The following is a 22,586-nucleotide window of genomic DNA, read 5'->3' as shown; positions in this document are numbered from 1 at the left end:
ACAGGCACCATCCAGCACCTCGACGTCTGCTTTGTTGCAGTTCCCGCCGGAACTCGAGCAACAGAGATCGACGAGATCAAGCTTGCCAGCCTTCTAACAGCCCGATCCACAGTCCCTGCAGAGCTGAGACCCGTGGAGGCGACCGGAAGCGTGGGGCACGCCATCTTGGAAAGACCACGAGACGCTGACCGTGCAGCCCACGAGTGACCCTCGAAGCTGTACACCGGGGTTTGAGAAGCCCCAACCCTGAGCCACTCTTGCACCGAAGTTCACCCCTCTACACTCGACGAGTGCTGCGTGGGGCCCTTCTGCTTCTTTTGGCTCAACGCGTTGGCCCGGTCACTTGCCAGCCGGCTGGTGGCCCCTGTGCCGACGAAACTTGAAATGCGACTTGTGATTCTGGTTGCTCCAGATTTGCACCAGCTCCCCTGAAAAGGAGCCCCCACTCTGACCCTCCTGGTCCGAGTGAGAAGCAATCTTCCCGTTCCGCGTGGATTGCTTTTGCCAAGTGTTGTTTGCTCCAATCTTGAAGCCGACAGCGCCAACGGCGAGAGCCTACGTGGGACAGATCGTGACCTGCTCCTGGACATCGCAGATGCCCCAGAGCCCACGTGACAGCGGAGAGAAGCTCCTCGACAACCACCTGATTGCGCCCGACATTGCCTGGTTCCGTCCTGGTTCCACCCTGGTCACTGCTGAGTGACCCAGACTCTGTCTCCTCTGCTTTCAGGTACTTTTCGACTTCGATCCACCCTTGGATCCCACCGGACATTTCTCCTTTACAGCGCCTGCAGCCTCTTCAGCTTCAAGCACCAAGAACCAGCGTGACGAAACCCGACACTACTTCGACCCTGTGCACCCGCTTCCTGTGGGTGAGGTAACCTTGCAACGCCGGTGTTCCCACACTGGTACACACCTCTAGGGTCTGTGTCTTAAGTTTTGTCCCTCTAGGTTCAGCGGAAGTGTCCTTAAACTCTATTTGTGTAACTTTTACGCACCATTGACTAACATTGGTGCATGCGTGCGCTTTCAGCGCTGCACCCGAATCCCGCGGGCTTTTCCCGATTTCAGCATTGCGTGTCCCGACTGCTCCCAGCGATTCCCTAGGCCCTAGGCACTGTTCGATTGGTATCTCTTATACCACTTGTTTAGTATATGGTCTGAGTGGCCCCTCGCCCTCATCCATAATTGTGCAACTTTGTATGTTATACTGTGCTTTTGATTTAACGCTTTATTTATTTATTTATTTTGAGAGTTTTATATAGCGCGAACAAGATCTTTGCAGATAACAGAGCGCTTTACAGAGGCAGGTGGAGGGTAGGGGAACAAGGGGGCATAGTAGGGAGGTAGATCAACAAGTTCATGTACATAGCACCAATATAGTATATAACATAGCACCAATATAACGTATAGTACAGGTATGAGGTAGCAGGCATAGTTGGAGCGTAGGCCATCAACACGCTGTAGATAATACAGAGTATTATTATTATAAAAAATAGTACGTATAGTACAGGTATGAGGTAGCAGTGCATAGTTGGAGCGAAGGCCATCAAAACGCTGTAAAAATAAAGAAGGACTAATATACGTCAAAACACACATGCACAGGAATATATAGGCAATATCATAACACAATACTGGTAATACTGTTCTTAATGTAAATCAAGCGAATTTGTTCAAGTGTATTTAGCCATAAGGATACTTTTGACTTCTTTCTTAAAAAGAAGGGAGGAAGAGATGAGCCTCGTTTCAGGAGGAAGTGCGTTCCAGATCCTGGGCGCCATACCAGAGAAGGAGCGTTTGTAGGATTTTTCCTTCCGGAATCTTCGCGGTTTCAGCAGAACATTGTTCGTGCTCCTGGTAGTTCTGGACCCACCAGAAATTGTCAACTTATGAGTGAGGTAGCTGGGTGATTTCCGGTGTATAGCCTTGTGCGTCATGCAGGCAATTTTCAGCTGTATTCTGGCTTCCAGAGGCAGCCAGTTCAAGGCTTTGAAGTCAGGGGAGATATGCGATTGCTTTTTTGATCCAGTGATGAGTCTTGCAGCCGCATTCAGTGACGCTCTTAGGGGTGCAGTTGTCGTTAGGGGGAGGCCGCAGAGGGCCACGCTGCCGTAGTCTATGCGAGGGATGACTAGAGCTTGTACTGCTGTTTGGAAGTCTTTTGCTGGGAGGAAGGGTTTCAGTTTTCTCAAGGTGTTTATTTGGAAGTTCGCCCCCTTAGTAGCCTTGCTGATATGCTGCTGCATGTTGAGGTTGGTGTCTAGTGTTATGCCTAGGGATTTAGCTGAGTCCACGATGGTCGGTTGGACATTGAGTGCTGTTAGGTGCTTAAGCCATGTTTGTGCGGAAGATATTTTCGTGGGAGGTGAGATTAGGAGGAACTCAGTCTTCATAGCATTGAGTTTGAGGTGGTTGTCTGCCAACCAAGATTGGGTGCTTCTGATCGTTGAATTCAGACTCAGGATGTCTTTGGGGGATTGTAACTTGAGGTATATTTGAGTGTCATCGGCGTACATGTGAAAGTGTACATTGGAAGCTTGTAGCAGGGTGGTGAGAGGTTCCATAACTAGGTTGAACAAAGTAGGGGATAGGCAGGATCCTTGAGGGACGCCTAACGATACCGGTACTGGGGAAGACATTAGGTTTTTGCTCTTGAATTTTTGAGACCTGTTGTGTAGAAAGGAAGTGAACCAACGAAGCACAGTCCCAGAGAAGCCCATTCTTGATTTTAGGAGTTCGAGTAAGCTCTCATGTTTCACTGTGTCGAATGCTGAAGAGAGATCAAGAAGGATGAGGAGGCAGGTATTGTTTTGATCTAAGATTTGGATGGCGTCGTCAATTATGTGAGTCATAGCGGTTTCAGTACTGTGCCCTGCTCGGAAGCCTGATTGGTGTGGGTTGAGGAGATCAAACTGTTCAATGTGCTTTGTCATTTGTAGTTGGACGCATTTTTCTAGCAGCTTGGCGAGAGTGGGAATGTTGGTAATCGGACGGTAGTTGTTTAGATCAGTGGGGTCGGCTGTTGGTTTCTTCAGTAAAGGTGTAACTTGTCCAACTTTGAGGGAGTCCGGGATGGTTCCTTGTTGTAGTGAACTATTGATAATTTTAGTCCAGAGTTGGAGTAGCAGAGGGATGAAGTCTTTTACGGCGTTAGCAGGAAGAGGGTCAGTGAGGTGATTGGATGGTTTTAGGGTGCTGAGTATTCTGCCAATTTCTTCTTCAGAGTAAGTGTCAAAGGATGACCATGTCGCATTGTTTTTTAGTTTAATGGGTGTTATGCAGTTGGGTATTGAGTAAAGGCTTGCGTCATTGAGGAGGTCGCTCCTTATATTGTCAGTTTTATTGTTAAAGAAAGCTGCGAAATCTTCACAAGAAGGGGTAGTGCTGATAATGTCGACAGCTGGGGGTTGTTCCTTAGATTGAGATCGGATTAGCTCGAATAATTTACTTGGACGGTTTTTTGCTTGGTCTAGCTGGATTCTGAAGAACTCTGACTTTGAGCGTTTTATTTTCCTGAAGTATGCATTTCTCTTTTTCCTCAGAGTTTTGAGATGCAATGTCGAGGGAACTGATCTCCAGGTACGCTCTGCCGATCGCATAGCCCGTCTCTCTTCATTGAGACTCCCGTTGTACCAGGGGTTGGATATCTTAGTGGATACTCTTTTCAATTGCATTGGAGCGGCCTCATTGATTATTGTGGCCATGGAGTTGAGATAGTGGTCAGTTAGGTCCTGAACGTCAGAAGTGTCGGTAGGGGGGAGTAGGAGATTGCAGCTGTTGGGGGGTAGAGAGTTTGGATTGAGTTTCCTCATGTCTCTTTTCCAGACTTTGGGCATGGCGTATTGCACCGGGATGAGTTTTACTTTTTCCTTGATGAGGAATGTGATAATATGGTGGTCTGACCAGTCACAAGGTTGTATTGAGTCGAGTTGAGTGGTGCCTTCTTTGGAAATGACCAGGTCGAGGATCGAGCCTTTGTCGTGTGTCGGGGTGTTGCAAATTTGAGTGAGATCAGAGGCGGTAAGGAAACTTTTGAGGCTATTAACTACTGCGTCACTGCAATCATTCCAATGGAGATTGTAGTCACCAAGGTAAATTTGTGTGTTTAGCCGTCCTGCGTTGATTGATATTGTGTCCATGAGTTGTTGGGAGAAGACGAGGTTGTCCCCCGGGGGGTGGTACATGATGTGTAATGAACATACAGGTTTGTTCTCACTGGTGACATAAAGGCAGAAGTATTCACAGGAGGTAAGAGAAAGGGCGGTGACTTTATTAATAGAGAGGTTGCTCTTGTGAATGCAGGCGATTCCGCCACCTGTCTTGTTGGACCTGTCAAGTCTAGTGATGTAGTAGTTGGGGGGGACTAGGATATCCATGATAGGATTGGAGGATTCAATTAACCATGTTTCAGTTAGTATGGCCAGGTCAAGGTTCCTAGACAGGATGAGGTCAGCGACCTCCGTCGAGTGTTTTTGGGCCGATCTACAGTTGAGAAGTGTGCATTTGAGACTGGGGGTGCAAGGGGAGGTGGAGGGTTCCGTAGTGAGAGGGACTTTAGTGAGGTTGTTGGGAACAGAGCCTCTGTTGCTATGCGTGGGGTGCCTACTGGGGTTGGAGAGAATCGTAGAAATGGACATGTGCGTGTTGGTTAAGCTGTTTTGGGTTGCCGGGACATATGTGCTGAGTAGGGTGTGTATGTCGCGGTCCGAGAGAGTCTTGATTGCGCGCTGGGGGCGGTTGGCGGTATTGCGAGAGGGGATAGAGGTCCAATGTAAGGAGCGATTAGGATGTGTCTTGATAGTGCGCTTAGGCCTGTAGGAGGTATTGCGAGAGGGGATAGAAGTCCCATGTAAGGGGTGCCTAGGATGTGGGGGGGAGTTGAAAATTCGTTGAGAAGTGGTGGTGAGGGGGGGTGGTCGGTGTGCGTGAGGAGTAACACTTTGAGCGAGTGGAGCTCTTCTTTCACTTGGAGGAGGGTGGTCATGATTGTGTCCAGCGTGCCGTTGGGGATGGGGTTAGGGTCATTGGAAGGGTAATCAGTGACAGGAGGAGTGATACAACTGCGGGACGAGTGGAGATTGGTCGTTGCAGGAGGGCAAGTGTAGTAATGGGGAGTGAGAGTGGAGGGGGAGATGTTGAGGGGGGAGTGGGGTCCAGGAGTGGAGGGGGAGCTAAGGGTGGGGAGTGAGCTGTTGAGGGAGGAGTGGAGTCTTGGAGTAGCGGGGGTGCAGGGGGTGGGGGGGCGATGTTGAGGGTGGGGTGTAGGTCTGGAATGGATTGAGTGCCGAGAATAGGGGGGGCGCTATTGAGGGAGGGGTGAAGGCTAGGCGTGGCGGGAGAGCGGGGAGTGGGGGGGGATATGTTGAGGGAGGAGTGTATGACAGGAGTTGTGCCCCTTTATTCATAAAGAGTACTGGGGATTATTTTGAGTAATAAATACATATATTTTTATAATATATACTTGTGTGGTGTCCTTTCATTTGATATTACAGGACTGTGATTGGTAAAACAGCTCGCATAACACGACCTCTTGAGTTAAGCCTTTAAGGCTGCTTAGTCTATGCTACCATTAAGATAGCTTGTCTACAAGGTTGACTTACAACCAGACACCATAAGGGGTTATTTGGACTGATACAAGGTGGTTCCAGAATTGGAAACATCATATATCAGGCCAACTTCTCACATAGGGTCTTTTCTCTGAGGATGGATGTGTGACGTTGTGGGTCTGTTCTTTGTGCTGGGTGTGTCTGAGAATCTGTTCCCTGGGAATAGGCGTGCGGTGTGGGGTGGTGGAAGGCCCGCTCTTTACAGCTGGAGTATAGGATGTGGAGAGGTCTGTTCTGAGGTTGGGCTTTGGACATGGGTTCTTGTCTGCACTTGGACTGTTCTGCGAGTCTAGTTGCAGCATATAGGGAGTCTATTTGCTGGCCGTTTACTCCTTTCCCTCCTTCTCCCCCACAGGAGACTATACCCAGACATGGCCTTCTTCCAGCGGCAAACCGAGTACCCCTGCCTCCTAATTTTGGATCCGCAGAATGAGTATGAGACTCTGCGAAGGCGAGTGGAGCAGACAACACTGAAGTCGCAGACAGTGGCACGAAACAGGAGCGGGGTCACCAATGTGAGCGCCCGCCACCAGTGCCTGGATGGCTTGAGGGGCTATGGAGGGGCTTTTGTGGGGTGGCTGAAGGGGACCAGCAGTGGTTTAACAGCTGCATGATATTGCATTGTGTGGGCAGCTAGAGAAACTGCTCAATCTGTGTTCAGTGAACTGCAACGGGCAGCTTGAGGGAAGTTAAAGGGCAGGAGCATTGTATGGGCATCTGGAGGGCAGGAGCATTGTATGGGCATCTGGAGGGCAGGAGCATTTCACTCCAGTTTCAGAGCTTTCATAGATTCACATGTTTGAATCATTCCTTGTTGTCGAGATGAGGGTCCTCGGTATATCAAAATAGCAATGCAAAGCAATACAAACCAGCAACCAGGCCTAGGCCCATTTCAGTGTTGTAACTTATCTCTATTGTTTGTGTTGTTTTAGGCAATTCTTCGCTCGTCAACGGTGCCGCCGACAAAGTTCCCGTTAGTGATGCAGATACTGGTGGCATTTCAGACACCATAGTCATTGGTTTTGTTGCCGTGAAAGTCGCTGTTGCTGTCCACGTTTTGTTAGTCGTAGCAGTCATCATTGTCGATGCAGTCATCTCCGCTGGTCTCGGCTAGGATGTAGTCAGCGGGACAAACAACGGCGATGAACCTGGCGCTTTTAATTACAATAGTGTTGGCAGGAATGGTGTCTACGGTGGAGAAGCACTTGAATTTTGTTTAGATGCTGGTGGGTATCACTACTCGTCGACGACAATGGAGATTTCGTCGGCTGTGTTTCCTTAGGAGGGACAGGGGAAGGCTTTTTAAAAGAATGCCTGTTTTGAGGAGGTGTTAAAGTAGTCTCGGAGCTTGTCTTTTTTGTCTTACTGTCCAGAAAGAATGTCCTTTCCAGTTTTGTGAGTAGATTTAGAGGGACTGCGCCTATGAGAGCAATTAGAGGTCCTTCTTTGGCTTTCTTTGGACGCTTGCTGGAAGAATGAGCGTGAAGTGATCTCCCCCTCTTATGAGACCGCTTAGATCCCTCAAAGTCTTATTTGAAAAGGTACGACATACTTCACAATCTTTTTCATTATGGTTGTGAAACAGGCAAATCATGCAGTCACTGTGAGGTTCGTCTGTATGAAGCCTCGTCTAGAACAGGAGCACAGGCTCTGAAGACTCTTCTTTTTTAGGTCTCCGCCTAGCGAAGGCTGCGCTTGCGCAGTCTCGCTGGGGAGATCTTATGTTTTACAGAGTGGGGCTTGAACCCGCCCCTCTTCTCCATTGGCTGGCTTCCTAAATGGAGGCCAGCCATTGGAGGAGAGGGCATCGCTCCGTTTAAGCCCCGACTTTTAGGGATTCGGGAGGGTGTTTTTTACTTTATTTCTCTCCTCTTCCCATTGGCTGGGATTTTACCTTCCAGCCAAGGGGAAGGAGAGAGAACGAAAAACACGCCCCGAATCCCAAAATGACTGTGCGTTTCTCCGAGGCATTTCTGCTTCGCCTCGGAGAAACGTGGTGGTGTTTCCGGAGCTGCTCGGCTCCGCTCACCTCCCCCCCTTCCCCCTGCCCGCAGCCCTCCTCCGTCCCGCTCTCGCCCCCTCCCCACTGCCGCAGCCCTCCTCTGTCCCGCTCTCGCCTCCCCCCTTCCCTCTGCCCGCAGCTCTCCTCCCCGCAGCTCTTCTCCGTCCCGCTCTCGCCTCACCCCCCCCCCCTTCAGGGCCCTAGCTTCCGAGCTGTTCAACACATGCTACCAGCTGCCGCGGCTAGTGGACGTGGGGCGGGAAGGGAGGGGGTGTGCACGCTTGCCTTAACCCCCGGGTTAAAACTGTCCGAACCCGGCAGAGGAGTGCTTGAATCTTTTAGGTGGACTTACTTATAAGTCAGTAGAAACCTTACTTGACGGACTGGTGGTGTGTGGCTCTGTGTGTGTATGTGGCTGTATGTGTGTGTGGCTCTGTATGTTTGTGTGGCTGTGTGTGTGTGTGTGTGGCTGTGTGTGTGTGTGTGTGTGGCTGTGTGTGTGTGTGGCTGTGTGTGTGTGTGGCTGTGTGTGTGGCTCTGTGTGTGTGTGGCTCTCTGTGTGTGGCTCCATGTGTGTGTGCAAGTGTGTGCAAATGCAATAGGTCTCGCATTTGCAAGAGATTAAGCTATTGGCTTTGTAAATGACAATGCCATTTATTTATCTGTTTTCAAAACCAACACTTAAATAAAAATGTTGTCATTTACAATGCCAATAGCTCTAACTTTTGCAAAGGCGAGACCGTTGCATTGTCTCCTTATTTGACATGACTAAGTCAGAAAAGTTGAATCAGACCTGAAGAAGATGTTATTCCAGTAGAAGATGGTTAATTGAAGAAACAAAATTGGTTTTAAAACCTCTGAAGTAGTTGGTAAGCTGAGCAGAGCTCAGTGGAGACTCCCTAGCAACATATACAGTAAAACATCTGAGGTTCTAAGGTTCTCTCAGGAGTGTTCTAGAGGGTGAGAGGTTCTGATTGGTCCAGGCTTAATATTGGTCACTTTTGCAATACAATAGAGATAAGATACTAAACTGAAATGGGCCTACTCCGGGTGTCTGGTTTGTATTGGCTTTACATTGCTATTTTGATATACCGAGGACTCCGACTTTCATGACAGGGAATGAATCAAACATGTGAATCTATGAAAGATTCCAATACTGGAGAAGTTTCCTTATGGGCAGCTGAAGGGCAGAAGCCATGTGGTTGGGGGAGCTGATACAATGGCATTGTTTAGGCGGCTGGAGGAGATGGCATTTTGTGGGCAGCAGCAGAAGTTGTGCCATGTATGTACAGTTGACTGGGAGGCGCAGAATGTGGACAGATGGAGGGCAGGAGCATTGGGTGGGCAGCTGTGTGCAGCTAGAGGAGATGATCGTTGTCTGGGCAGCTGGCAGAGTTCACATTGTGTGGTCAGCCGCAGGTGGTGGCATTGTGTGTGCTGCAGGAGGAGATGGCATTGTATAAGCTAGCGGAGGAGACAAGCCATGTGTGGGCATTTGTGAGAGACGAGCAGTATGGGGCAAACAGGTGGCGATAGATGGGTGCATGAATCAGTGTGGGCAGCTGGAGAAAGGACAGGCTGTGGGCAGCTAGAAGAGGCTGGCAGCACATCAGCAGCAGGAGGGGATGGGAAGAGTGCATGCTTGGGGGGGGAGGGCTATGTTTGGTCATCCAGAGCAATGTCCATTGCAAGCTTTCCGTGCAGAGGTCTAATGTCTGAGGTGCAGGCATGGGGCTCACATGGACACCTTCACGCCCGAGCACCGCTTGGCATGTTCTAAGCATGCATCCGCTCACACGCTGCGCCTGAGCACTGCCTGGCATGCTCTAGGCATGCATCCGCCTTGCATGTTTACTGTGTGCCTTTGGACTCATCCCTGATTGGTTTGCCTCTGCTGCTTGCAGGTGAGCTCCCCCATGAAGACGGCCTCTTCCAATGCCTGGAATGAGTACGAGCTCCTGCCCAATGGCTGCGAGGCGCACTGGGAGGTGGTGGAGAGGATTCTTTTCATCTACGCCAAACTGAACCCTGGGATTGCCTACGTGCAGGGGATGAATGAGATTGTGGGGCCGATTTACTACACCTTCGCTACCGACCCGAACAAAGAGTGGAAAGGTGAGCGGGAGCAACGGAGGGGCCTTGGGTGAGCGGGAGCAACGGAGGGGCCTTGGGTGAGCGGGAGCAACGGAGGGGCCTTGGGTGAGCGGGAGCAACGGAGGGGCCTTGGGTGAGCGGGAGCAACGGAGGGGCCTTGGGTGAGCAGGAGCAATGGTGGGGCCTTGGGTGAGCGGGAGCAATGGAGGGGCCTTGGGTGAGCGGGAGCAACGGAGGGGCCGTGGCTGAGCGGGAGCAGCGGAGGGGCCTTGGGTGAGCGGGAGTAACGGAGGGGCCTTGGGTGAGTGGGAGCAACGGAGGGGCGTGGCTGAGCGGGAGCAGCGGAGGGGCCTTGGCTGAGTGGGAGCAGCGGAGGGGCCTTGGGTGAGCGGGAGCAACGGGGGGCCTTGGGGGGCCTTGGGTGGGCGGGAGCAACGGAGGGGCCTTGGGTGAGCGGGAGCAACGGAGGGGCCTTGGGTGAGCGGGAGCAACGGAGGGGCCTTGGTTGAGCGGGAGCAATGGAGGGGCCTTGGGTGAGCGGGAGCAACGGAGGGGCCTTGGGTGAGCGGGAGAAACGGAGGGACCTTGGCTGAGCGGGAGCAACGGAGGGGCCTTGGGTGAGCGGGAGCAACGGAGGGGCCTTGGGTGAGCGGGAGCAACAGAGGGACCTTGGCTGAGCGGGAGCAATAGAGGGGCCTTGGGTGAGCGGGAGAAACGGAGGGGCCTTGGCTGAGCGACAGCAACGGAGGGGCCTTGGGTGAGCAGGAGCAATGGTGGGGCCTTGGGTGAGCGGGAGCAACGGAGGGGCCTTGGGTGAGCGGGAGCAACGGAGGGGCCTTGGGTGAGCAGGAGCAACGGTGGGGCCTTGGGTGAGCGGGAGCAACTGAGGGGCCGTGGTTGAGCGTGAGCAGCGGAGGCGCCTTGTGTGAGCGGGAGTAACGGAGGGGCCTTGGGTGAGCGGGAGCAATGGAGGGGCCGTGGCTGAGCGGGAGCAGCGGATGGGCCTTGGCTGAGCGGGAGCAGCGGAGGGGCCTTGGGTGAGCGGGAGCAACGGGGGGGCCTGGGGGGGCCTTGGGTGGCCTTGGGTGAGCAGGAGCAACGGAGGGGCCTTGGCTAATCCCATAAGGGGTGCGGTGGCACAAAGGACCCCTGGCACCAGGCAGGTGCTTGTGAAGGAGATATGGAAAGGACAGCCACCCCGGGGCTGAAGGTTGTTATTTACAGGGGACGGTGAAAGAAGTCTGTGGCACAGGACATGATATTTATGGAGGTGCAGCGTGACCCCTCCTGGACTGCACCAGGGAACGATCAGTTCTAGATCATGTGATACCCTCTGTGCGGCCATTGAACAGTCAGGCAACCAATACCACAATACTGTGATGTTTATGACAAAAAGTAAATCAACTGTATTGGTTAGTTTTTTTAAACATATTTGTATTGGCATTTCTCATTTAGGCAAGAGAGCAGACAGGTTATCAACATTGTACAAGCCTCATTACAGATTTCTATATAGAAGAAACATTGTAAGGTTCATTCCGGTCTTAGCTGATATCTATAAAGGTGTTATATGCATGTTATACAGTGCCAGGATGTTATCCCTTTTCTCCCACATTTCCAGCATAGATCGCGGCTTTACAGTGTGCAATATTGGCTTTATGTAGTCGCGTTATTTTCAAGGATGATCATTTCAGCTCAGAAAGGGGAATATGAAATGCCGTCTGTGCACAGTAATCTAAAACCAAGACCAAATGTTTAACTTCACATATGCAGGAAGGTGGCATATATTGTCATCCAGACCTTTAGCCTGGGGGTGTCGGTTCGCAAGCAGGGTGTGGCAAGGACAGGTTCTAGCCATTTCTAGTCAAGTCCATGACCAACATATGGCAGCATACTGTGCAGTGGGCGTTCATACGAGGGGGCACAATGACAGTACCAGCATGTGAGGGGCACCCTGACTCTTTTAGATCAACGGTCAGAGGTCAGCCATCCCATCCTTGTCAACAGGTTGGAGGAGGCCGGGATAGTTGGTTTGGCAAGGAATTGGTTGATCTCATATCTTCAGAACAGGCATCAGGTGGTGGCCTTACCACCTTTTCGCTCAGGTATTAGGAGAGTGGGACAAGGCGTCCCGCAAGGGTCCGCGATCAGCCCCATACTGTTCAATCTATATCTGTGTCCTCTAGTTAAATTGATCAAATCTTTTGGCATCTCAGTGATCAATTACGCTGATGACACCCATCTCATCTTCTCCCTGGAAGGCGAAGATGCGGTGTCCACAGATACCTTCCATCGCTGCATGACGGCCACGGCTGACTGGCTGAGGAACAACTCGCTTCAATTTAATAGCTCCAAGACTGAGGTTCTTCATTGTTCATCGGACCGCGTCCCACGCGTTCTGCCGCCTGATCTTTGCCCGTCCTCTTCATTAGGTAAGGTTGTGGCGGTGGATTCTGCCCGTAACCTTGGAGTGATGTTTGACTCCAATCTCCAGTTGAACGGTTTTGTTGACAAAACCATCTCTATCTGCATGATGCTACTCCGTATGTTGCGTAAAATTCTCCCCCTGCTGCCACTCCAGGCTAGACCAGAGGTGGTGCGTGGCATTATCCTCAGTAGGATAGACTATTGCAACGCATTGCTTCTGGGGGCTCCTGGTAACTTGATCTCCAAAATGCAACGTGTCCAAAACATGGCCGCAAAATTAGCCCTTGCTAGGCCCCGCGTTGCCTCCTCTTCCTTTGCACTTGAAGACCTACACTGGCTTCCAGTCCAACAGAGAATTCTTTTTAAATCTTCTTGCCTGGTCTTTAAGGCTTTACATGACCAGGGCCCAGTAATGCTACGGAACCTCTTCTCTTGGTATCACGCAGCGAGGCCGCTACGATCATCTTCGTTATACCTGGTTGTGGTCCCTAGGATTAATAGGAGTCGAATGGGGGGCTGATCCTTTGGATTTACAGCTGCCAAGCTCTGGAACTCCCTTCCACTATCCTTGAGGAGCTTGGAGGACTTCTCATCCTTCAAGAAAAATTTAAAAACTCACCTTTTTCCCAGAGTTGGCTAAAACGTGTTTGCGTATAAGGTTTTAGTGGAGTCAGAAGCGCCAGGATACCCTTTGGGTGGCAGTTAGCGCTATACAAATGCACAATACATACATACATACATACAACTGTATTGTTGGTGTAAAAACTTAAAAGAATGATGTATTGACCCAAGTGAAATTATAAATAGAATTTGCTAATTGAGATTTAAAAATAAATGGTGACTGCTGGAGTGAGTATCAGAGTAAAAGCCAAGATCGCCAATACCTGTTGAGATGTGGATGGCAGAAAAATTATTACATTAATTTGGATCTGCGAATATCCTGGCTACAAAAGATTTTCAGAAACTTAGATTAAAATCAGGTTGCATCTATAAAGGAGTCTTTGCCACATTGAAATCTGTAAGATGTGTGAAAGGATAGCCAAGCAGACTGGGGTGTTAAGGACTAGCGAGCAGGACAAGATGTGAAGGGCAGCCGAGCACACTAAGATGTATACTGAGGGAATGGAGACTACGTAAGCGACATATTGCTAGTGTTTCTTATAGTATGAAGGTAACAATGCCTCTGGAAGCGCGAAGAAAGATGAAATATACCTGGTGGTTCATGATAAAACACTTTCTAAAACAAGGTTTTAAGACCTATAATAGGTAACAGCTTCCAGCATTGTCGTGAACAGATTTCCAACTTGTAGAGGAAAAGGTAACAAATCAGCTGATGTATTTAGCAAAAGTAAGCACCTGTGTCTGCCTAGTTACACCCAAAGTGTTTAGGTATAAAGTGCTGTTTGGTGAAACATCGTCTGCCTGGATACACCCACAGTCTTTGGGTAGAGTGTAGTGTGGTGAGACATTGTCTGCCTGGGATACACTCAAAGTAATTGTGGTATGAAGTGCCATTTGGTGAGACATTGTTTACCTGGGATTCACCCTCAGTGTTTGTGGTACGAAGTGCAGTTTGGTGAGACATCTGATGCTAATTTGTGGACAATGTAGTAGACCTCCATCGGCACCGGAGGAGCAGATATGGGCTGAGATATTGAAAGGGGTTGCAGGCATGGACTTGGTCGACCACGGGGTACTACCAATAGCATCTGCTTCAAGGCACACATTGGGGTCGAGCGCTTGGTAGCATGTAGGAGACCACATGGGCAATCCAGCCTAAATGAATCCTGTTCCACATCAGTAGAATAGTTACAGATCTTACCAAACTAACTTGCTGAGTCTTTGAGCTAAGCGAGGAGTGGGGACCTTGAAAACGGTAGAAGTTTGATGCTTGGATTTTAACTGAGTTTGACACAGAAGTTAAGATTGGAGTTTAAACTTAATGTGAATGGATTAGTTGATCGATTGCGGAAATTAAATGTGGGGTGTTCCATAAAGTATTGCTGATCCCCTCATTGGCCCAGCGTGGGCTTGGTGGGCGTCGGACGGTCTTGTGCTGGTGATGAAGTCAGCGTAGGAAAGCTTGAAATGGAGATGTATGTTTCAATGGGACTTGGAATGAGCCACCTTTCTTCTCTTCCAGAGCACGCGGAGGCGGACACGTTCTTCTGCTTCACAAACCTCATGGCTGAAATCCGGGACAATTTCATGAAAAGCTTGGATGATTCTCAGTGTGGCATCACCTCGAAGATGGAGAGAGTGTACTCAAGCCTGAAGGAGACAGACGCGGAGCTCTACCTGCGCCTCGTAAGTATCTGGGAGGCTGTGGGAGATAGGGCCTCAGTGCTTAAACTGAGGGGAAACCACTGTGCCTGGTTAGTCTGGTAACCTCAGTCTGGTGTAAGCTCTTTTCAGAGGTCGCATGTGTGTTGACACTAGTAAAAAAACACAGACACAGTGGCCGTGGGAGTTCAGAAGCAGGCGAGGCACTGAAGGTTCAAAAGATCAGGGTCTCGCCTGTTGTTGTGACTTCAATGTTCTTGAACCCCCTATAGAAGTAGTTGTGTGAAATCTTCTGAAATGCAGTAGTAAGATGAGTTCATCCATGTCTAAGGAGCCCATAAGATGGATGAACCTCGAATCCTGATGCACAAGTAGAGAAGCGGGGTGATCCAAAGTCCTGATCGGCCTGAGCAGGATGCCGACAGGAAGCAATGGTCTATTTCCTGCTTTTACAAACTTTCTCATAGAAAACATTCAAATAGTAGAGGCTTCTAGCCTCAGATTACTCACCTTAGAAAATTCCCCAGGTGTCAGACTGGATCCGAAACACATTGAGCAGTACCTGCGCTGTCCAACATCTCTGCGTCAGCATCGTCCACACGTCAGACGTGATGCGTGCAGTGTCTATAAATGCACCACCCCTGCACTCTGATGTCAGTTCCTTTCTTTCTGCTCCAACAGTGCAGATCCGGGGATCCACCTCTGTCGTTCTTCAACCACTTTTTTCGCCCTTTTGTCAGGTTCTTTTTGAGCTTTACTACCAGTGTGCCAGGGATATGTCCCCCAATAAGCACACAGGATTTAAACCTTGTGAGCTGTATTGCAGACAGATGACAGTCTCTGATCTCTGTGGTGTTTGGGGTCGGACCACAACTCCTGGGATTGCTCCGACTGCAAGTTGATGCATCCCAAGGCTGTTGGCGAGCAGGCGATGAAGCTCCTGGCAGCGCGGCAGACGGGTCCATGCCAGTCTCAGCACCGATCCAAGGGGACATCTCGGACCCGAATTTGTCGTCGATGCATTCTTCGGCTTCTCTCAGCAAGCATCACGCTCCTAGTTTCTGGTCCCGCATTCCACCAGTGGCGTAATGGCCGGGTCTGTTCCACGCTTCCCAAAGTTCCCCAGAGTTGGAGCGACTCCCTACCCAAGGAGTTTTATCCCGGCGGATCCACTCAGCCTCTCATCCTTCTGAGGTTGATGAAATGAGTACCATTGAGTTGGGTAACAATAAACACTCAGCCTCTCATCCTTCTGAGGTTGATGAAATGAGTACCATTGAGTTGGGTAACAATAAACATCTGTTATTCAATGCCAAGAAACACTTGGGTGAGTAGATCCGGACTGATGCCGATACCGGCACCAACACCTACACCGGTCCCAGTCCCCTCTACATCTTATCTGGCACGGCCGACACTGCTGGATGAAGAGGAACCCATCCTCCTCTCAGAGTCTGACCCACCTCGACGTTGCTCGACGTCGACACTAGCGCAGGCCGGACTGCATCAGCGCACCCTGCTGCCTTCCTGTTAGAGGCACTGTTGTTTGGGTTATCCTTAGATCGGCAAGATCTTGCCCGGGGCACTGTTAAAGGGTTCTTGTCTGCTACCTCGACTTTCTTACAGTTGCCAAATTAGCCCTCTTTATTTGAGTCACCTCTGGTCCCACTATCCCCTATTGTTATGCTCAAATGGGACCTTAATTTGGTCTTAACTTTTCTCATGTGTTTCCTTTTTGAACCCATGCACAGCTGTCCTCTGAGCCTTCTGACCTTTAAAACAGCCTTTTTCGTGGTGATTACCTTGGGGAGGGTAATCGGGCCTCAAGCTCTTTCTGTTAATGCTCTTCGGACACCGGCCTCTTTCCTGCCGAAAGTAGTAGCCCCATTCCATGTCAGCCAGAACACTGTGCTGCCGATATATTTGGCTCCACCTCATCCTTCCAAGGAGGAGGAGAGGCTCCATCGTCTGGAACCTAAAAGAGTCCTTTCTTTTACTCCAATCGTACCAAAGAACACCAGGTGCAATGACCTCTTCTTTGGGATCGCTGGAGTGAAAAAGGCAAGGCAGGTCAGGAGTGGACCATATTCCGCTGGAATGTGCTTTGCCTAAAAATCTGGTTCATATTGGCTAAGAAACAGCCACCTGAAGGCTTCAGAGCTCTTTCCACCAGAGACAAAGCCGCCACCTGAAGGCTTGCGGGCTCTTTCCACCAGGGCCAAAGTGGCCACCTGAAGGCCTGCGGGCTCATTCCACCAGAACCAAAGTGGACACCTGAAGGCCTGCGGGCTCATTCCACCAGAACCAAAGTGGCCACCTGAAGGCTTGCGGGTTCATTCCACCAGAGCCAAAGTGGCCACCTGAAGGCTTGCGGGTTCATTCCACCAGAGCCAAAGTGGCCACCTGAAGGCTTGCGGGCTCATTCCACCAGAAACAAAGCCGCCACCTGAAGGCTTGGGGGCTCATTCCACCAGAGCCAAAGTGGCCACTACTACATGGTGCGCCTGTCCTGGACAAATGTCCGGGACAGGCTGCACGTGGGCATCACTCCACATATATAAGTTTCATACATTTACATTTACATGTTCACAAAAGACTACTGCTTGGACAGTCAAGTCTATCGAAACTGGCACTTTGCCCATTAAGTCCTTCAGGACTTTCTGGTTTAAGCCAGTCGGCACCATAAAAATTCTGCAATCGGTACAGAATTGTGCTGCTCGACTACTTATGAAAGTCCCTAAAAGATGTTCAGCAAAAGCCGCACTTCAATCCTTGCACTGGCTATCCATTAAGGGAAGGATAACTTTTAAGACCATGTGCATGGCGCACAAATCCATCCATGGTGCTGGCCCGCCTATCCTGGATCCCCTCTTTCATCGCATCCAATCAGTGAGAACTCTGAGATCCAACCAGCGGAACCTGCTGGTAGTTCCCAGGATGAAGCTGGCCCGGATGGGTGGCCGTCGACTCTCGGTGCATGCAGCTAAAGAATGGAACGCACTCCCTGATGTCATTAGGCATGAGTTAAACCACCTTGCTTTCAGGAAGCGCTTAAAAACGCACCTTTTCCAATAGTGTCTTTATTTTCCTTTGTCTTACAGCGCTGGGATGCTCAAGAGTAGCCATGCGCTATAGAAGAAGGTATTCATTCATTCATTTGCAGACCCACCTCAAGGAGGTGTTGCTTGGGTATCTATTCTTAGGCGAGGAATCTGCAGTTAGTGGCCTCTGTCAGAAGAACAAGTTACCTACCGTCGGTAACCCTTTTTCTAGTAAAGACTCTATCTAGCTGCATATTCCTCATTGACCTTCCCATCCTCCCCGCTCTGTAAAATGGGCTCTTCATCCAATAGATCTTCTTAGTTTCTGCACACTGGTCACACATAATGAAAAATTTCCTAGTAGACACGAAGGAAAGTTTCAATTCTATTAAGGACTCGGAGGCAAGGATTATGCTCTGCTTTCTTTATTTTCCAACACCAGCAGATTCAACTTTACAGAAAAAAAAACTATTTCCCAGGAACCCCAGGGAAGGGGCAGTCCGAGAGGTCAGCCAATCATCATCCACGCCTGTCCTTCGGGTCCGGGGAATGCTGAGATACCTCCTCTTTCTTGACTGCGAACCATCCAGCCGTCAATGAATTCCATTAGTCCGTTTTAGATGTGTCTGGTCCTGAAAGAAGTAAGAGAATAACGAATGAACCAGAACTTAACTTAACACAAGGCTCACCAAGGTATTATACCGATAAGGAGCGATATGATCAGAAAGATACAAGGATACACAATCACCAATACGAATATAATTATACTTGGAATAGTAACAACCTTAAACAATAATATTGAGACCAATACTTATACCTTACGGCGTAGTTGATACATAGGCCAGGGTGGGAGAGAGTGGCTGACTCCTCAGGATCTCTTGGAGGGAATAATCCTCACCTCCGAGTCTTTAATAGAATTGAAACTTTCCTTCGTGTCTACTAGGAAATTTTTCATTCTATGGCAGGACGGGAGGCGAGGATTATGCTCGTTCAAAGCTTGTCCACCACCAGGGAAGCCATGTCAATGACCGGTTTAAAATAAAATCTTTTAAACATTGAGTCTGATGACCAGTCAGCGGGATTGAAAATATCCTCGGTCCGAGGGTAAAGGCTTTGGATCCCCTTGCTCCTCTCACTGAGTGAGCACCGAAGTGCGAGATGTCAATGCCCGCTCCCGCATGACCCATCTGACAATGGTGGGAGAAGACACAGCCTTAAAGGGTTTCCTGAGAGAGATCAGCAACTGGTTCACACCGTGCAGATGATGTTCTTCCGTCATGCTCTCATAAGCCTTGAGACAACGCACCACACATAACTTAGGGTGTCTATCAAAAGCCGGGTATGAAATTACCCTGGAGTCCGGCTTGTTACGTCGAGAAACATGAAAAGTAACCCCTTGGGGGGAAAAAACCCGACCGGAGAGATCAAGAACTCTCACATCAGAAACCCACCTGCAGGACACCAATGCCCAGATGTAGGTAAAAATCAGATTTACCGATTCATAAATACCGAATTTTACCGATTCGGTATTCATGAATCGGTAAATCACATGTAGGTAATTTTTCGGTAAAAAATACCGAATCGGTATGATTCGGTATTTACCGATTCTGTAATTACAGAATCAGTATTTGCCATGGATTCCTATGGGCCTTGAAACCCATAGGAATCAATGGCAAATACCGAATCGGTAATTACCGAATCTGTAAAAATACCGAATTTGCAAGGGGAACAGTGTGTCACTTTGACACCCTGTTGCACCCCTGTTTCTGGCTTGTGTGCCATGTGACACACATACATGCCCTTAGGGCATGTCTGTGTGCCACATGGCACAGGTGTGCATGCACAGATGTGCATGTACACAGGTATTCGTTATTTACCATGCAATTGTATTACATGGAAAATAACGAATCGGTAATGGCCTGTGGCACTATTTTCAGTGCCACCTACATATTGATTTACCGAATCGGTAAATTTACAGAATCGGTATTTTACCGAATCGGTAACTTTACCGATTCGGTAAATATACCGATTCTGTACTTTTGAAGGCCCCTACATCTCCATTTGCAAATACCGGTCGGTTAACGGCTGAAATCGGCCGTTACCGACCGGTATTTGCCGACCTACATCTGGCCCCAAATAAAGGAGCATGGCCAAGTTTGTAGAGAGTTGCTTGCAAGACAGGTACCTATTGGAAGGCCAGGATTTGAAGAAATGCAAAACCTTGTTAACATCCCACAGGTCGGAGTATCGAGGCAGGGGAGGTAGGGATAGGTGAATACCCCTTAACAATTTACATACAAAAGGAGTTCCCACCACTACAGCGCCCTGCACTGGATCATGGCCCGCCGAAATGGCTGATCTGTACGAATTTATGGTGCGGTAAGCCAAACCCTCTGTGGCTAAGGAAGCCAGGAAGTTCAGGACGTGGACCACATCGCACCATATGGGATCCTGACCCCGGCTAAAGCACCAACCCACCCATCTTGACCAAGCCGAACGGTATCGCTTGTTAGTGCCGTCTGCCCATGCCGCTGCCAAGATAGTCTGAGCTTCTCCCAATAAGCCTCGGAGTCTCCAACGTTGCCGGAAATTTTCCAAGCCATGAGGGGCATCCGATTCTGCAGGGCTAACGGATGAGGCCCTCCCTGGGGATCCCAAAGAATCATGTGATCAGGGCGTAGAAGGATTGGAGAATCCCAAGAAAGTTCCAGAAGAACTGGAAACCAAACTTGCGACTTCCAATAAGGCGTGATCAGCACTACCTTCGCCTGCTGACAGCGAACCTGCGCTGTGAGGCGCATGATCATCGCAAACGGTGGAAAGGCGTACCCAGTCTTCAGGGACCAGTCCTGAAGGAAGGCGCCGCCGCTAGAGGATCCGGTTTCCAACTGAAGAAACGGGGGTCCAGGCGAGATGCAAAGAGGTCCACCGAGAAGGGACCCCAAAGGGCGTGGAGCCTATGGAAGACTCTGGTATCCAACTGCCAGAGACTGACATCCGACCATTCTCTGGAGCACCAGTCTGCCACCACATTGGCTGCTCCCGGAAGGTACTCCGCCATTACTGAGACACTGTTGTCTAGGCAAAAGGTCCAAAATTCCTTGGCCATGTCCGCTAGGACCTTGGATTTTGTGCCCCCCAGGTGGTTTATATAGCGGACACATTGTCCATTTTGAGAAGGACATGGCAGCTGATCCTGTCTTTCGTCCAGCACTTGATGGTGAAAGAACCGGCAAGAAATTCCAAGCAATTGATGTGAAGGCGCTGTTCGTCTCACTGATTCGATATCATGCCCATGTCTCATGGGCACCGAAGAGTCCAGAACCGGATAGACCAGGTTACACATCTGCGAGTCTCTGGTGTGCGTGTGGCTTGTATTTCCAGATGCTGAGTACCACAATACTGTGCGACTAATTTAGAGTAACCAAACATTGACCACAAAAATACTAAATCTGGGGGCGTGGCTAGCAGCCGGTGGACATGGCCGCTCTATAACGCGGCTCCCGACCCCTGCCTGCTTATCCGCCGAATTTCTCCGATTCCTGACCTGGGATCCCCCCAAACTTCGGGGGGGCCCCACAGCTGACTCCAGTGCCTGCACCGACGAGGTTCCTGCCCTGATTCCAGCGGCGCCACGGGCGAGACGCTCCTGCTGAATGGAGGTCCGGCTGCTGGCAGGATGGCCCCCGAATCGGAGCTTTGTCTCCGTGATTAGCTGTGCCCACTGGTTTGGCCTTCTTCAGCGACGGCACTGTGGATCGGACCCTGCTACATACCTCCGGAGCCCTGCCGAAGCATTTTCCGACTCCCGGAGACTCAGTGGCCGCCTCCTTGCCATATCCGCACTGCCCGGGGTGAGCGCGGCGCGACTCCTGTTACCTTGGGGGCCGCCTACGCAATACCCCGGCTTTTGGGCCTGTGGCCGCGGGCGCTTGGAGCCTTCCCCCGCCTGCCTTCCGCCGTAGACCCGGCCTACCGAGCCATACCTGCCTTTGATGCCTCCGAGACCGCTGCGGGACTGCACGCATCCCCGGGGCCGTCCTTGGAACCTCGGCCCTCCGCGACTATCTCCTGCAGTGGCCTCTCTCCTGTGCGGCGTAGACCCAGACGCCGCGGACCAGTTGCCCCCTTCAATTGAGGAGGTACGTTGACTGCGAGGCTCCGCTTGTGCCCTGAGGCATTCCCGGCCCCCCACTGTGCCCGACCACTCACTGTGATACCTGGCCGGCGCTTACCCCACCTGCTGGCCGCCGCTGTGGACCTGTGCTGCCCTTGCTCTCCCTCGCACCACCCCAGCTACTGGGCCTCTGCACCACCGCCTGCCGCTTCCCGGATTGCCTCCCACCCCTGCCGTGATCCTACCGCTGCCAGCTTCGGGGCCTGCTTTTGCGGCCGGGAGTGCGAAGTGCCGCATTTCCTCGTCAACAACCACCGGACCCCTGCTTCGGACCGCCGGTCTGCTGCTGCTGTCCCTAGCTGTGGTGGAGGCCTGAGCTCCGTGGCCCTGAGCTCGAGTGCGCATTTGGTGTGGTGCTGACCTACGGGATGGCGCTGAGTGTGTCCACTGCGCTGGCATATCACGCAACCCCGCGATCGATCCCTCGCTGGCTCTGGTGTGAGTGGCGACTTGGCTGGCTGACCTTCACTTGGGGCCCTGCTCGCAGCTTGGCCCTCCTGGATCCCCGGGGGGCCTCCCACTGCGATTCCTGGACTGGATCCGCCCCTCTGTTTGTTGGGTCACCTTTGGATGTGTTGGCCTAGGGCCGTCATTGCCCTGTGGTGATTCTTGACGATTGCTTGGACTCCCCATTGCCCTCTTGAGCCTCCGAGCCGATCCTGAGCCCGAAGTCTGGCCGCCACCTTCTGGGAGTTCTATTGCTCGCCGCTCTCTGAGTGGTGCTCTGTCCGCTGAGATTGGACTGTGGGGCCGAGTGGATATCGCTTTCTCTCCCGCCATCGACCTTTCCTCCTGCTGCACCCTGCCTTCCTCTACACCGTATACGCCGCCTCTTAGACGCTTCTGTTCTTCATGGCGTCCGGTAAGAGGACCAAACCCCCCACCCAGAGGCAGCTCAATAAGAACTCCTGGGGCACAAAAAGTAGTGATAAAACTGCGACCTCCCCTGAAACCCCCAATCT

General features: G+C 50.9%; 1 protein-coding gene across 2 annotated transcripts in view; it reads left to right on the top strand.

Moving 5' to 3' along the window:
* Nucleotides 1-22,586, top strand: part of TBC1D13 (TBC1 domain family member 13) — a 161,411-nt gene that overhangs the window by 96,605 nt on the left and 42,220 nt on the right. For both annotated transcript variants that reach the window (XM_078646595.1, XM_078646594.1), the window contains exons 7-9: nt 5,962-6,121; nt 9,513-9,723; nt 14,270-14,433. In XM_078646595.1, the coding sequence (XP_078502721.1) occupies nt 5,962-6,121; nt 9,513-9,723; nt 14,270-14,433 (535 nt within the window). The remainder of the gene's footprint in view (nt 1-5,961; nt 6,122-9,512; nt 9,724-14,269; nt 14,434-22,586) is intronic.

This window comes from Lissotriton helveticus, chromosome 5_2 (genome assembly GCF_964261635.1).
Source record: "Lissotriton helveticus chromosome 5_2, aLisHel1.1, whole genome shotgun sequence".
Classification (NCBI taxonomy): domain Eukaryota; kingdom Metazoa; phylum Chordata; class Amphibia; order Caudata; family Salamandridae; genus Lissotriton; species Lissotriton helveticus.
Note: the sequence above shows the minus strand (reverse complement) of the source record. Positions and strands in the feature narration are given on the sequence as shown.